The following is a 14,444-nucleotide window of genomic DNA, read 5'->3' as shown; positions in this document are numbered from 1 at the left end:
TAATGGGAGTGTATCTTGCTCTTCAACATGTCAGTTCAGAGATTATACAGTATGTGGGAGCTATTTTCTGTGGGGAGTACAGTCAAGATGATCTGGAGAATTGCTCTGGTATATCCAGTTCATGAGATGTTAGAATAACACAGTCTAGGCAATTCCTTTCCCATTAGCTTCATTTCAATAATAAGCAATGTGATGAAATATGTCCAGAACGACTGTGTCAAAGGACACTCATCAATAACCTTTCTACTCATGCTGCGTGTAAATTTCACAAGACCACATTAGTTTTGACCCAATGGTGGAGCTCTGAGTTTCAAGCTGAAGTACAGCTATGGTTTGCAATGTAGCAACTGAATTGGACTTCCTTGACAGAAGTTCTACTTCCATCTAAGACAAGGGTACCAGCACACGTAAACACTACCAACATGATTACCCTCCAACTCGTACATCAATTTGACTTTAAAAGATAGCGTCAATGTTTTCATAGGTGGTGCCTTAAAATCCGTGACCTCTTTACCCAATGTCACAGTAGGGGTACTTCAGTGCAGAATGCAGTGGTCTCTAAGGCAGTTCACTGCTAGTCACAGGCACAATTTCGGACAGGCAATAAATTCTGCCAACAATGCTCAAACTTACTGAAAGGAAGAAATTAAAGAACCCTGGCAGATGCTGTTTCTGAAGAAGGTGATACCATGTCTAGCCTTATTCAGCCCACACATGGCATCAGGGGTACATAATAGTTGAACAAGGGGCTGTAAATTAGTAGATCAAAATCATAAAATTAATATGGAGTCAACCATATTTACTTAAAGATTGAATAAGCTTCAAAAATGTGCCAGGGATTTGGGTTCAATCCTGGCCCTGAGTCCTACTTATGTGGTGTTTGCAGATTTATTTCTCTGAATGTGTGATTTTTTTCAGCTATTCTGCCTTTAATGAAGGCTAGAATTTGGAGGGAGTTGATGAAAACATGGGAGGAAATAACAATGGGATGAATGTAGGATTAATATTATGTTGGGTGGGTACCTAGTTGGGCTGAAGGACCTGATTCAGTGTTGTATCCTTCTATGACTCTGATGAAAGAACTGAAGACTACTGAAACATTGGAGTGTTGGGTAATGGGAATTATGAACAATTCGTAGTGAACAAAAAATCACATCTTGCCACTGTTAAAAATTGTTCTTTTTCAGTGCATTCACTGTTAACCAATCTGCCCTCAAGCAGACTTCAGAGATACTGGTTGAGTCTTAATCCTTGTTTACAAGCCAGTCAATCCTGTAAACAAACAATCCAATTTACATCAGCACTGTAACCACATAAGCCATGGCAATTCCCAGAAAGATTCAAACTACCATGTTCATAGTTTAGCCACAGCTGAACAATTAAACTCCAGTCCTATTTGCAACAGCCATAGCCCAACTTGAAAAAAACAAATATAACACTACTAACACTTAGTCACATTTGCAGCATAAAGTAACAGCGAATCATAAAATTTTAGGCTTGGTGCACTATGCATACAGCAGATAACAGTGACCATTCAGGGGCTTTATAGCTAACCCAGTGTGTACTGCACATGCGTCGTTGCTGACACTCATGGGCCATAGAGTACGAGACAGAAGTAAAAGATTTACTTTTGTCTGTAGTTGACATTGAAACATACACAAATTGTAAAGTGCCTCATGAAATAATTCATCAGTGGGTTATCAATCAGAAAATATATTGCATTAATAACCAGATTACATCTTACCTAACTCCTCGAGTTCAGCAGTCATGGATTTGGAGCGGAGAGTCAGTGTAGTACTTGGTGCCCTCTTCGGGGGTGGTGGGGCTGAAATAAAAAGAGACGAGAGGTTTGACTTTCTGCCCAGGACCTTTCTAGCACCTCCAATGTGCAGGTGCCATTTTCTCTCCACTGCCTGAATCTCGTCGTAATCCTGACAGGAATCATCACACTGCTGAAGAATCTTGTTCAAACTGCGTGTGGAGGCAAACTTCTTCATGCTATCCCTGGTGGAAGAAGCTGGTTTCCGGGCTACGAAGTGCACCACATATATCCTTTGCTGAGGATTGCCTGCATATTTCCTAAACAGTGCTATTCATTCCCACAGTGTCAGCCGGGGCTCTCAGCTAGAGAGCAGTAAAATTATCTTTAAGTCACTTTTCCCCTCAACAACACAGATATTGAGAAAGGATTCTTTGCTTTTGATGCTTTCTCCCTTAAACATCCAAGTCAACAGCGTAAAGGAATTCAGTCTGTTCTCAGTCTCAGGTGTGCCGAGATTTTTCCAGGCTCTGGCTTGCACATGAATAATACGGTATTCAAACGTTCAACAGGGAATACCATGGAAACAAGGCCAGTGGGCAACCCCTTCCTCCTCCTCCTCCTCCTCCTCCCATCCTCCCTCGCTGTATAGTCGTGCTTCAGAAACCCAGTGATAAGTACCAAGTGTGAACATAAGTCCTTCGTTCATGCTAAGGATATATCCATTTGTAAATAGCAATTAGGTACGAAGAGAAACCAGGCTTTGAATGAGGTAGTAAAAATTTAAAATGCTGGAATAGGAGGTTCTCATCTGAGCTCAGGTTACTACTTGCGAGAGGAACTCAGGATGTCGGTGAGAGCTGGATCCAAGAACGACATCAGCACACATGAAAAAAATCAAATGGCGTATGAACTGTTTTTTTCTAAAACAGATACCAGCTAAATTTGTTGCTTCAGCACAAACAGCTTGTCGACGCTCCTTCTCTAGGGTGAGTAGACAGGCTGACAGTACCATATATTTGGTTTAATTTTGACGATACTATCAGTTGCATACAGCAGCAACTGGGTTCTGATGTATGCTATCCTTCTATCCTCCTTGCGCTCTCTGTCTCTCTCTCTCTGACTTTTCTTTTATTCCAGCTCCAGTCATTTGTTCTCTCCCACCTCTTTGTACTCTTTAACTTCTACTTTCCCTTTCATTATCTACTCACCTTTATCCACCCTTTAATACCCATGACATTATTTTTGCCTCTTAACATAAAGTACAACTTTATTGCTATGGTGGAAGGTAGACAGTGGGTACAAAGTTCAACTCAGCTAATAATTAACGAGTAGATGAACGAACATGTTGTCATCTTGGTGTTCACAGTAGTGGGAATTTAGAGCTGGGCTCATAGTAAGCTGTTGTTGAATGTGTTTAGTTTATCAAGATATATTTTATATATAATCACACATTCAACAAAAATACTTAGATTAAAATAGATTTAAATCATGTGCTTTCACTGTGAATATTTTAGTACTTCTTTGGATCAGATTGGCTATCAATAGGTTTCATTTTAACTCAATTGAAAGCATTCACCTTGGAAAGTCAGAACACATAGTTTTGGCCAAAACACCAGCACAATACTGAGGGATCTCTTATTAAGACAGGAAATTGTCATCACATGAGGACTTATTTGCTTGAGTAAGGAGGTGGATAATTTATATTCTAACCTGTGCAGCACTCCACATATTAGTGTCTGTTGTGCAATATTGATAGAGTTTTACTGTGTTGTTGCACTGAACCTTTCCTGTGAGAATCTGTTGGAGTTATGTGCAGAATTTGTTATTGATTTGGCTGCAATATATCCTGGGAGTGTTGAAGTGAACAGCACGCTAGGAATTCGCTTTGCAGGTGACTGTCTGATGTTTTGAACCTGACTGGCTTTTTGAGCTTATTGGTAGAATTGTCTTTGCCATTTTTGTAAGTCCAGGTTTCACCATTTCTGATCTTACTTTTCATGACTTTGGGTACGATTACTTTTAATTACTCAGTGCAGAATATTATTGAGTGGGATGGCCACTTCAAAGTGCTGCAGACGATCAGTAGCAGTCGAATCCATACAGTTCCACTACCAAGGAATCACTGATAGAATCAGAAAGTTTACATGAAAGGTCAATAATGATAGGCCTTCAATTAGAAGCTGTCATCAGTAGAGTTTAATAAAGTGCTTATGGGAGATCCCTTTACTCAACTTGGGACCTGTGCTAAGATTTAGTCATAGAGTCATGGAGCACGACAATACAGAAACAAGCCCTTCAGCCCTGCTATCCATGTGACAAGGAACTGGAAATGATTTTTTGTAACCTCTTACGATGCAAAACAACATTTACAATGTACATAGAAATGGCTTTTTGACCCAAATAGTGCATTCATTTAACTCAATCAGCATAACTCAGCAGGAATTAGCGATCACTGTTGCATTTCATTCATTTTCCATGAAATCACTGGTAAGCAATTTAATAATATGTTTATAAATTATTGAGCTGCATTAACATAATGTTGGCAGAGAATTGCAACACATATTACACACAAAGATAGGCATTTGAACAAAACTCTATCTCCAGGCAGCTTCATGTAGCTCTGGCTGAGGCTACAAATGTCATTGAATGAAAACTGCCAGTTTTTGGGGCTGCAGTTTGTGCATGGGTTTTGGCAATACCGATTCAAAGGAGGCAAAATTAAATGGATGCAGCACTGACAAGAATGCACATGCAGTAAGTACTTGGAATGGCTGACATAAAGATTCTCTCTGTATACATTTAATTATTCATCTCTTCCATTTCAATGTGCATACCTGTAAAGAGCACATGCAGTTCAACTAATACACCCTAATCACTATAGCTAAGCTGTATTATGACAAATTTGATCACTTTGCATTGAAATGGACTTTGTGTTCTTTTGTTCTAATTACAGTCATAAAGTATGACAGCACAGAGAAAGGTCCTTTGGTTCATCTACTTCATGCTGGTCTGGTCTTCTGATAGTCCTATCTACCTGCATTTGGATCATAAGCTTCCATACCACTCTCATCCATGTACCTCTCCAAATTTCTCTTATATCTTACAACTAAACCTACAACTACCAAATCTACTGGCTGCTTGTTCCACATTCGCACCACCCTCTGAATGAAGTTACCCCACAGATTTCCTGTAAGTATTTCACCTTTCACCCTAAAGCTGTGATCTCCAGTTCTAGTCTTACCCAACTTGAGGGGGGAAATGCTTTCACCCTATTGATGCCCCTCATCATTTTGCATACTTCTCCTCATTCTGCTGTGCTCCAGGGAATAAAGCTATTTAAGCTTTCCCTGTAACTCAGGCTCTCAAGTCCCAGCAACACTCTTGTAGATTTTCTCTGCATTCTATTAAGCTTATTTTATCTTTCCTGTAGGTAGGTGACCAGAACAGTCCACAATACCCCAAATTTGGCCTCAACAACATCTTGTACAATTTCAACATAACATCCTGTTGTCAATACACAGATTTATGAAGGCCAATATGCCAAAAGCCATCCTTCCAGACCCATCTATCTTTGATACCACTTTTGAGGAATTATTGATGAATATCCCCAGATTCATTTGTTCCACCTCAGTGCTGTACCATTCACTAGGTAAGTCTACCCTGATTTTTCCTACTGAAGAGCAGCACCTCACACTCGTCTGCATTAAATTCCATCTGCCATTTTTCAGCCATTTTCTAGATGGCCCAGCTGACTTTGGGAGATCCAATAGCCTTTCATGCTGCCCACTCTGCCCCAAGTTTGCGTCATCTGCAAATTTGATGACTGAGTTTAGCATACTATCATCTAAATCATTAACACCAATAGACCCTGATCCTTGTGGCGCACCACTAGTCAGAGAGACACTCATCTACTACCAGCCTCTGGATTCTCTGGATAATTAATATTGAATCCAATTGATTATTCCATCCTGAATGCCAAGCAACTTAACATTCTGGGCCAGCCAAAGTATTGATAATAGCTGGGGTCACCTGTCTTGACATGGACATTGTCAATGGCCTCGCTAAACTCCATGTAGACAAGTCTACCACCTTTCCTCAAAACCTCCTCAGAAGAGCTCTATGTGATTGGTTAGATATAACCTACAATGCACAAAGCTATGTTGACTATCCTTAATCAGACCCTATGCTTCCAAATACTTATATATCCTGTCTCTTAGAATACCTTCCTCGGAGTTACGCATAACTGACATCAGGCTCACCAGTCTATAATTTTCTGGCTTATTCTTAGAACCATTTTTGAGTAAGGAAACAACAAACAGGAGAGAGTCTGCAGATGCTGGAAATCTGAGCAACACACACAGAATGCAGGAGGAACTCAGCAGGCCAGGCAGCATCTATGGAAAAATACATGATCTATCCTCCAGATCTCAGGCACATCACCTGTGACTAAAGATATTTCAAATATCTCTGCCAGGGTTTCTTCAAATTCAGAACTAGCCTCCCCACACAAGGTCTGAGAGAATAACTTGTCAGGCCCTAGGGATTTATCCACCCTAATTCTCCTCAAGACAGCAAGCACCTCCTCTTCCACTATCCGGATACAGTCCATGAACTCACTACTCTTTGACTCCAGTTCTGTAGTCTCTGTGAGTAAGTACAGATGCATTTAAGATCTTCCTCCATATCTTTCAGCTCCATGCATAAGCAACAATGCTGATCTTCAAGAGGACCAATAGACAATAGACAGTAGGTGCAGGAGTAGGCCATTTGGCCCTTCTAGCCAGCACCGCCATTCATTGTGATCATGGCTGATCATACACAATCAGTACCCCGTTCCTGCCCTCTCCCCATATTCCTTGACCCCGCTATAAATAAGAGCTCTATCTAACTCTCTCTTGAATGCATCCAGAGACTTGGCCTCTACTGCCTTCTGGGGCAGAACATTCCACATATCCACCACTCTCTGGGTGAAAAAGTTTTTCGGCATCTCTGTTCTAAATGGCCTGCCCCTTATTCTTAAACTGTGGCCTCTAGTTCTGGACTCACCCATCAGCGGGAACATGTTTCCTGCCTCCAGTGTGTCCAATCCCTTAATAATCTTATATGTTTCAATCAGATCCCCTCTCATCCTTCTAAATTCCAGCGTATACAAGCCCAGTCGCTCCAATCTTTCAACATATGACAGTCCTGCCGTTCCGGGAATTAACCTTGTGAACCTACGCTGCACTCCCTCAATAGCAAGAATGTCCTTCCTCAAATTTGGAGACCAAAACTGCACACAATACTCCAGGTGGGGTCTCACCAGGGCCCTGTACTGCTGCAGAAGGACCTCTTTACTCCTATACTCAATTCCTCTTGTTATAAAAGCCAGCATGCCATTAGCTTTTCTCACTGCCTGCTGTACCAGCATGCTTGCTTTCATTGACTGATGTACAAGAACACCTAGATCTCGTTGTACTTCCCCTTTTCCTAACTTGACTCCATTTAGATAGTAATCTGCCTTCCTGTTCTTGCCACCAGTGGATAACCTCACATTTATCCACATTAAACTGCATCTGCCATACATTTGCCCACTCACCCAACCTGTCCAAGTCACCCTGCATTCTCATAGCATTTTCCTGACATTTCACACTGCCACCCAGCTTTGTGTCATCAGCAAATTTACTAAAGTTACTTTTAATTCCTTCATCTAAATCATTAATGTATGTTGTAAACAGCTGCGGTCTCAGCACCGAACCTTGCGGTACCCCACAGGTCACAGCCTGCCGTTCCGAAAGGGACCCGTTAATCGCTACTCTTTGTTTCCTGTCAGCCAGCCAATTTTCAATCCATGTCAGTACTCTGCCCCAATACCATGTGCCCTAATTTTGCCCACTAATCTCCTATGTGGGACTTTATCAAAAGCTTTCTGGAAGTCCAGGTACACTACATCCACTGGCTCTCCCTTGTCCATTTTCATAGTTACATCCTCAAAAAACTCCAGAAGATTAGTCAAGCATGATTTTCCCTTCATAAATCCATGCTGACTCGGACTGATCCTTCTACTGCTATCCAAATGTGTCGTAATTTCCTCTTTTATAATTGACTCCAGCATCTTTCCCACCACTGAAGTCAGGCTAACCGGTCCATAATTCCCTGCTTTCTCTCTCCCTCCTTTCTTGAAAAGTGGGACAACATTAGACACCCTCCAATCAGCAGGAACTGTTCCTGAATCTATAGAACATTGGAAAATGATTACCAATGCGTCCACGATTTCTAGAGCCACCTCTTTAAGTACCCTGGGATGCAGACCATCAGGTCCAGGGGACTTATCAGCCTTCAGACTCAACAGTCTATCCAACACTGTTTCTTGCCTAAAATAAATTTCCTTCAGTTCATCCTTTACCCTAGTTCCTTTGGCCACTATTACATCTGGGAGACTGTCTGTGTCTTCCCTAGTGAAGACAGATCCAAAGTACCTGTTCAACTCGTCTGCCATTTCCTTGTTCCCCATAATAAATTCACCCATTTCTGTCTTCAACGGCCTCAATTTTGGTCTTAACTATTTTTTTGCTAGTCACATACCTAAAGAAGCTTTTACTATCCTCCTTTATATTCTTGGCTAGTTTACTTTCATACCTCATTTTTTCTTGGCGTATTGCCTTTTTTGTTATCTTCTGTTGCTCTTTAAAAGCTTCCCAGTCCTCCGGTTTCCCACTCATCTTTGCTATGTTATACTTCTTCTCTTTTATTTTTATACTGTCCTTTACTTCCCTCGTCAGTCACGGCGGTCCCTTACTCCCCTTAGGATCTTTCTTCCTCTTTGGAATGAACCAATCCTGCACCTTCTGCATTATTCCCAGAAATACCTGCCATTTTTGTTCCACTGTCTTCCCTGCTAGGGTATTGTTCCATTGAACTTTGGCCAGCTCCTCCCTCATAGCTCCATAGTTCCCTTTGTTCAACTGTAATACTGACACGTCCAATATTCCCTTCTCCTTCTCAAATTGTAGGTTAAAACATATTATGGTCACTATCTCCTAATGGTTCCTTTACCTCGAGGTCCCTGATCAAATCTGGTTCATTGCACAACACTAAATCTAGAATTGCCTTCTCCCTGGTAGGCTCCAGTACAAGCTGTTCTAAGAATCCATCTCGGAGGCACTCCACAAACTCCCTTTCTTGAGGCCCAGTATCATTCTGATTCTCCCAGTCTACCTGCATGTTGAAATCCCCCATGACAATTGTATCATTACCTTTGCGACATGCAAATTTTAACTCTTTATTCAACTTACACCCTACATCCAGACTGCTGTTTGGGGGCCTGTAGATAACTCCCATTAGGTTCTTTCTACCCTTAGAATTTCTCAGTTCTATCCATACTGACTCTACATCCCCTAGTTCTATGTCCCCCCTTGCAAGGGACTGAATATCATTCCTCACCAACAGAGCCACCCCACCCCCTCTGCCAGTTAGTCTGTCCTTTCGATAAGATGTATATTCTTGAATATTCATTTCCCAGGCCCTGTCCGCTTGAAGCCATGTCTCAGTTATTCCCACAACATCATTCTTGCCAATTTCCAACTGAGCCTCAAGCTCATCTACTTTATTCTTTATACTCTGTGCATTCATATATAATACTTTTAATTCGGTACTCCCCTCTCTTTTCATATCAATTCCTATTTCACTTGGCCATACTGTATGATCTCTTCTTGAGCTTTCTACTCCATTGATTCTGGTGTCCTTTTTAACTTTTCTTATTTTCACTTTCCCTTTAACTTCATCCTTATATTTCCAGTTCATCCCCTCCCCCCCCCCCCCCACTACTTAGTTAAAACACACCTGTGTTGCAGTGGCAAACCTGTCTGCCAGAATGCTGGTCCCCCACCTATTAAGGTGCAACCCGTCCCTTTTGTACAATTCATCCCTACCCCAAAACAGATCCCAGTGGTCCAAGAATGTAAATCCTTGCTTCCTGCACCAGTTCCTCAGCCACACATTCAGATCCATTATCTCCCTGTTCCTGCCCTCTCCAGCACGAGGAACTGGAAGCAAACCAGAGATAACCACCCTGGAAGTCCTGCTTTTCAGCCTTCTTCCGAGTTCTCTGAAGTCCCGCTGCAGAATGTCCTTCCTCTTCTTCCCGATGTCATTTGTGCTGACATGCACTACCACTTCTGGCTGTTCACCTTCACCCTTGAGGATTCCCTGTAATCGGTCCGTGATGTCCTGGATCATAGCACCAGGGAGGCAACACACCATCCTTAAATCTCGCCTGTTGCCACAGAAACCCCTTTCCGTACCTCTTACTATGGAGTCCCCTACTACCACGGCTCTTCCTGATGTCTGACTCCTCGGCTCTGCTTCTGCACCAATTTTCAGCTTGCAGACCTGTCCGCCTCTCAGACTGGCAGTATCTTCTGTCCTGACAGCTTCCAACAGAGTGAACCTGTTTACAAGGGGTGCATCCCCTGGGGTCTCCTGTACTTCAAGCATCCTTTCCTTCCTCATCATCGCCCCCTTTCTCTCCTCCAGTATCCTTGGTGTAACGACCTCACTGTAGGTCCTGTCCAGAAAACCCTCGTTTTCGCGGATAAACCTGAGGTCATCCAGTTCTTTCTTCAGTGCTGCAACATGCTCCCTCAGAAGCTGAATCTGGACACACTTTCCACAGCTTGTAGCAGCCGGGGGCACCATCAGTGTCTCTGATCTCCCACATCATGCACGTAGCACACTGAATCAGCTTAGCGGTCACGTCTTCACCCTCTCCAATTGTGCCTGGAAACGCTACAGGAAGTTGCAAACACAGTCAGCTTCACCATGGGCACCATCCTCTCCAGCACCAGGACACCTTCAAAAGGCAGTGCCTCAGGAAGGTGGTATTCATCATTGAGGACCTCCATGACCCAGGACATGCCCTCTTCTCATTGCCACCATCATTCAACGTTTCAGGAACCTACCCACTGCCATCAGATTTCTGAACGGGCAATGAACCTATGTACACCATCTCACTACTGCTTTTTCTTATTTTGCTCTATTTATTAAACGTATATATCTATATCTATCTATTTATATACATTCTTATTGTAATTTATAGTTCTTTAGTATTTATTGCAATATACTGCTGCCGCAAACCAACAAATTTCACGACCTATGCCTGCGATATTAAACCTGATTCTGATTTTATTATTATGGAGTTAAGCACGGTTAAACAGATAATGCATCTATCATACAAAGCGCTGTATGTTTATGTGCAAGTCCTATTGATTGTTTCCATTACAGATCACTATTACCACATTTATTGCTGGGAGACATATACATTAGATATGATATATAAATTTCATACTCCCACAGGTAGAGGTGCTTGATCATTCTTATTTTATTTCGAGATACAGTGCAGAACAGGCCCTTCCACCCAGCAAGCCACCAATTTAACCCTGGCCTAATCACAGGACAATTTACAATGACCAATTAACCTACTAACCAGTACGTCTTTGGTCTGTGGGAGGAAACCGAAGCACCTGGAGGAAACCCACACACACATGGGAAGGATGTACGAACTTTCTTACAGAGAAACCCAGAATTGACCTCCGAACTTTGATGCCCTGAGCTGTAATAGTGTTGCACGAACTGCTATGCTACTGTGGTGACAGGGCATAATTACAGTGCGACATTCACAAAGACAATTTTTGTTATAAATATAAATAAATGAATCAGTATTATACATGAACAGATTATATAAAACTTTAAAATAGGAAATTAGTTACTTTCATGAATATACACCTCTTGACTACATGTGAGCTTGGGCTTCGTGTATAGATGATTCATAAACATTTCATTGCATTATCTATATTTTATTTTCCTCATTTGGCAATGAAAAAGCTTTGGGGTGAATATCTATCAACTATATTACAAAGGGAATAATGCTGTCAGCAGGAGACAGTAAAACCCAGTCCACATTTGTTTGGTTAGATTAACAATAATGATCTATCCCAACAACGTACATGACAAGTGGTTGTAGACTGACTAATTTATTAAATTTATTGTGTGTATGGAGTAAGGACAAAATGAAGATGCTGCTCCAATTCCCTTCCAACAGATGGAGTCAAAGGTACTGGTGTGGATGAAAAAAAGCCATTGTGCTGCAACTGTTCCCTGCACTTTTCAAGGAGTGTTCAAGGAATGTTCAACCTATAGGGACTAAACTCCAGATTCAAAGTTACCCAACACTTGGCAGGCCACCTGCAGTACACAGGTCATGTTTCTGTTGGGACATGCTCGGAGCCAAGCTATTCAGCTATTCACTGATAAATAGAAGTATGGGCTTTCTGTTTGTGGATTAAAATCAGAAAATGTTGGAAATGTTGAAAATAAGTTAACTTTTCCATGGATGGTCCCAAGTCCAGCTGAAACAAAGAGGGTTGAGCATGTGGCTAGCAACCCTATCCCATAAAAACCCAGTGTTACAGAAACACCAATAGAAGCTCTAAAGACCTCATTGCTAGGAGAGAAAGGATACATCAAGAAGGCGGACTACACTTGCAGACAACATGAAACACTGGCCCAGGACCGATTACTATAACCAGCTACCTATGCCCCAGTAGGGGTGAGGGGAAAGGGACTGAAAATCAGTTAGTTTTAAGGTGCTGAGAGGGCAGGAAGGGATGGACCAGAGGAATTGGAATAAGGCCCAGCTTTCTGTGGTGATAAACTGTACACTGAGTCGTCAGGTTGGACAGTTAAGAGAGGGAGAGCAAGAACATGGTTGTCGTGATGGGAGATTTTAATTTCCCCAATATTGAGTGGCATCTCCCTAGAGCAAAGGGTTTAGATGGGGTGGTATTTGTCAGGTGTGTTCAGGAAGGTTTCCTGACACAATATGTAGATAAGCCTACAAGAGGAGAGGCTGTACTTGATCTGGTATTGGGAAATGAACCAGGTCAGGTGTCAGGTCTCTCAGTGGGAGAGCATTTTGAAGATAGTGATCACAATTCTATCTCTTTACCATAGTTTTAGAGAGAGATAGGAACAAACAGGTTAGGAAAACGTTTAATTGGATTAAGGGGTAATATGAAGCTATCAGGCAGGAACTTGAAAGCATAAATTGGGAACAGATGTTCTCAGTGAAATGTACGGCAGAAATCTGGTAAATGTTCAGAAAGTACTTGCATGGCATTCTGCATAGGTAGGAGACAGGGAAAGGATGGTCGGTTACAGGAACCATAGGCTGTTGAAATCATCTAGTCAAGAAGAAAAGAAGAGCTTATGAAAGCTTCAAACAACTAAGTAATGTTAGAGATCTAGAAGATTATAAAACTAGCAGGAAGGAGTTTAAGAATGAAATTAGGAGAGCCAGAAGGGGCCTTTGTGAGCAGAATCAAGGAAAACCCCAAGGCATCTGACAAGCACGTGAAGAGCAAGAGGATAAGACATGAGAGAATAGGACCAATAAAATGCGACAATGGAGAAGTGTATGGAACAAGAGGTAGTGGAGATACTTAATGAGTACCTTGCTTCAGTATTCATTACTGAAAAGGACTTTGGCGATTGTAGGGATGACACAGCAGACTGAAAAGCTCTAGCATATAGACATTAAGAAAGAGGATCTAGTGGGGCTTTTGGAAAGTATCAAGTTGGATAAGTCAGCAGGACCAGACAAATAGTACCCCAAGCTGTTGTGGGAGGCAAGGGAGATTACAGAGCCTCTGGCAATGATCTTTGCATTATCAATGGGGATAGGAAATGTTCTGGAGGATTGGAGGGTTGCAATGTTGTTCCCTTATTCAAGAAAGGGAATACAGATAGCCCGGGAAATTATAGACCAGTGAGCCTTACATCAGTGGTTGAGAAGTTGACGGAGAAAATCCTGAGAGGCAGGATTTATGAATATTTGGAGAGGCAAAATATAATTAGGAATAATCAGCTTGACTTTGTCAAAGACAGGTCATGCCTTACGAGCCTGATTGATTTTTTTGAGGATGTGACTAAATACATTGATGAAGGAAGAGCAGTAGATGTAGTGTGTATGGATTTCAGCAAGGCATTTGATAAGGTAGCCGCTGCAAGGCTTATTGAGAAAGTAAGGAGGCATGGGATCCAAGGGGACATTGCTTTGTGGATCCAGAATTGGCTTGCCCACAGAAGGCAAAGAGTGGTTGTAAATGGGCCATATTCAGTATGGAGGTTGGTGACCAGTGGTATACCTCAGGGATCTGTTCTGGGACCCGTCCTTGTGATTTTTATAAATGACCTGGATGGGAAAGTGGAGGGATAGGTTAATAACTTCGCTGATGACACAAAGGTTGGGGGTGGTGTGGATAGTGTGGAGGGCTGTCAGAAGTTAGATCTCAAGGCAGATGGAGTTCAACCCAGATAAGTGTGAGGTGGTTCACTTTGGTAGGTCAAATATGATGGCAGAATATAGTAACAATGGTAAGATTCTTGGCAGTGTGGAGGATCAGACAGATCTTGGGGTCTGAGTCAATAGGACACTCAAAGCTGCTGTGCAGGTTGACAGTGTTGTTAGGAAGGCATATGGTGTGTTGGCTTTCATCAACTGTAGGATTGAGTTCAAGAGGTGTGAGGTAATGTTACAACTATATAAGACCTTAGTGAGACCCCAGTTGAAATACTGTGTTTAGTTCTGATCATCTCACTATAGGAAGGATGTGGAAACCATAGAAAGGGTGTAGAGGAGATTTAT

At 42.0% G+C, this 14,444-nt stretch overlaps 1 protein-coding gene and 1 long non-coding RNA gene across 11 annotated transcripts in view; one reads left to right on the top strand and one right to left on the bottom strand.

The window, feature by feature from the left end:
* Nucleotides 1-14,444, bottom strand: part of shank3a (SH3 and multiple ankyrin repeat domains 3a) — a 1,267,872-nt gene that overhangs the window by 118,242 nt on the left and 1,135,186 nt on the right. For all 9 annotated transcript variants that reach the window (XM_059986981.1, XM_059986984.1, XM_059986980.1 and 6 more), the window contains one exon: nt 1,745-1,825. In XM_059986981.1, the coding sequence (XP_059842964.1) occupies nt 1,745-1,825 (81 nt within the window). The remainder of the gene's footprint in view (nt 1-1,744; nt 1,826-14,444) is intronic.
* The window catches only part of LOC132403573 (uncharacterized), a 75,238-nt gene continuing 63,199 nt past the window's right edge, over nt 2,406-14,444 (top strand). For both annotated transcript variants that reach the window (XR_009515295.1, XR_009515294.1), the window contains exon 1: nt 2,406-2,748. This is a non-coding gene — a long non-coding RNA (uncharacterized LOC132403573). The remainder of the gene's footprint in view (nt 2,749-14,444) is intronic.

The sequence above is a fragment of the Hypanus sabinus genome, chromosome 13, assembly GCF_030144855.1.
Source record: "Hypanus sabinus isolate sHypSab1 chromosome 13, sHypSab1.hap1, whole genome shotgun sequence".
Classification (NCBI taxonomy): domain Eukaryota; kingdom Metazoa; phylum Chordata; class Chondrichthyes; order Myliobatiformes; family Dasyatidae; genus Hypanus; species Hypanus sabinus.
This window is presented reverse-complemented; position numbering and strand designations above follow the sequence as displayed.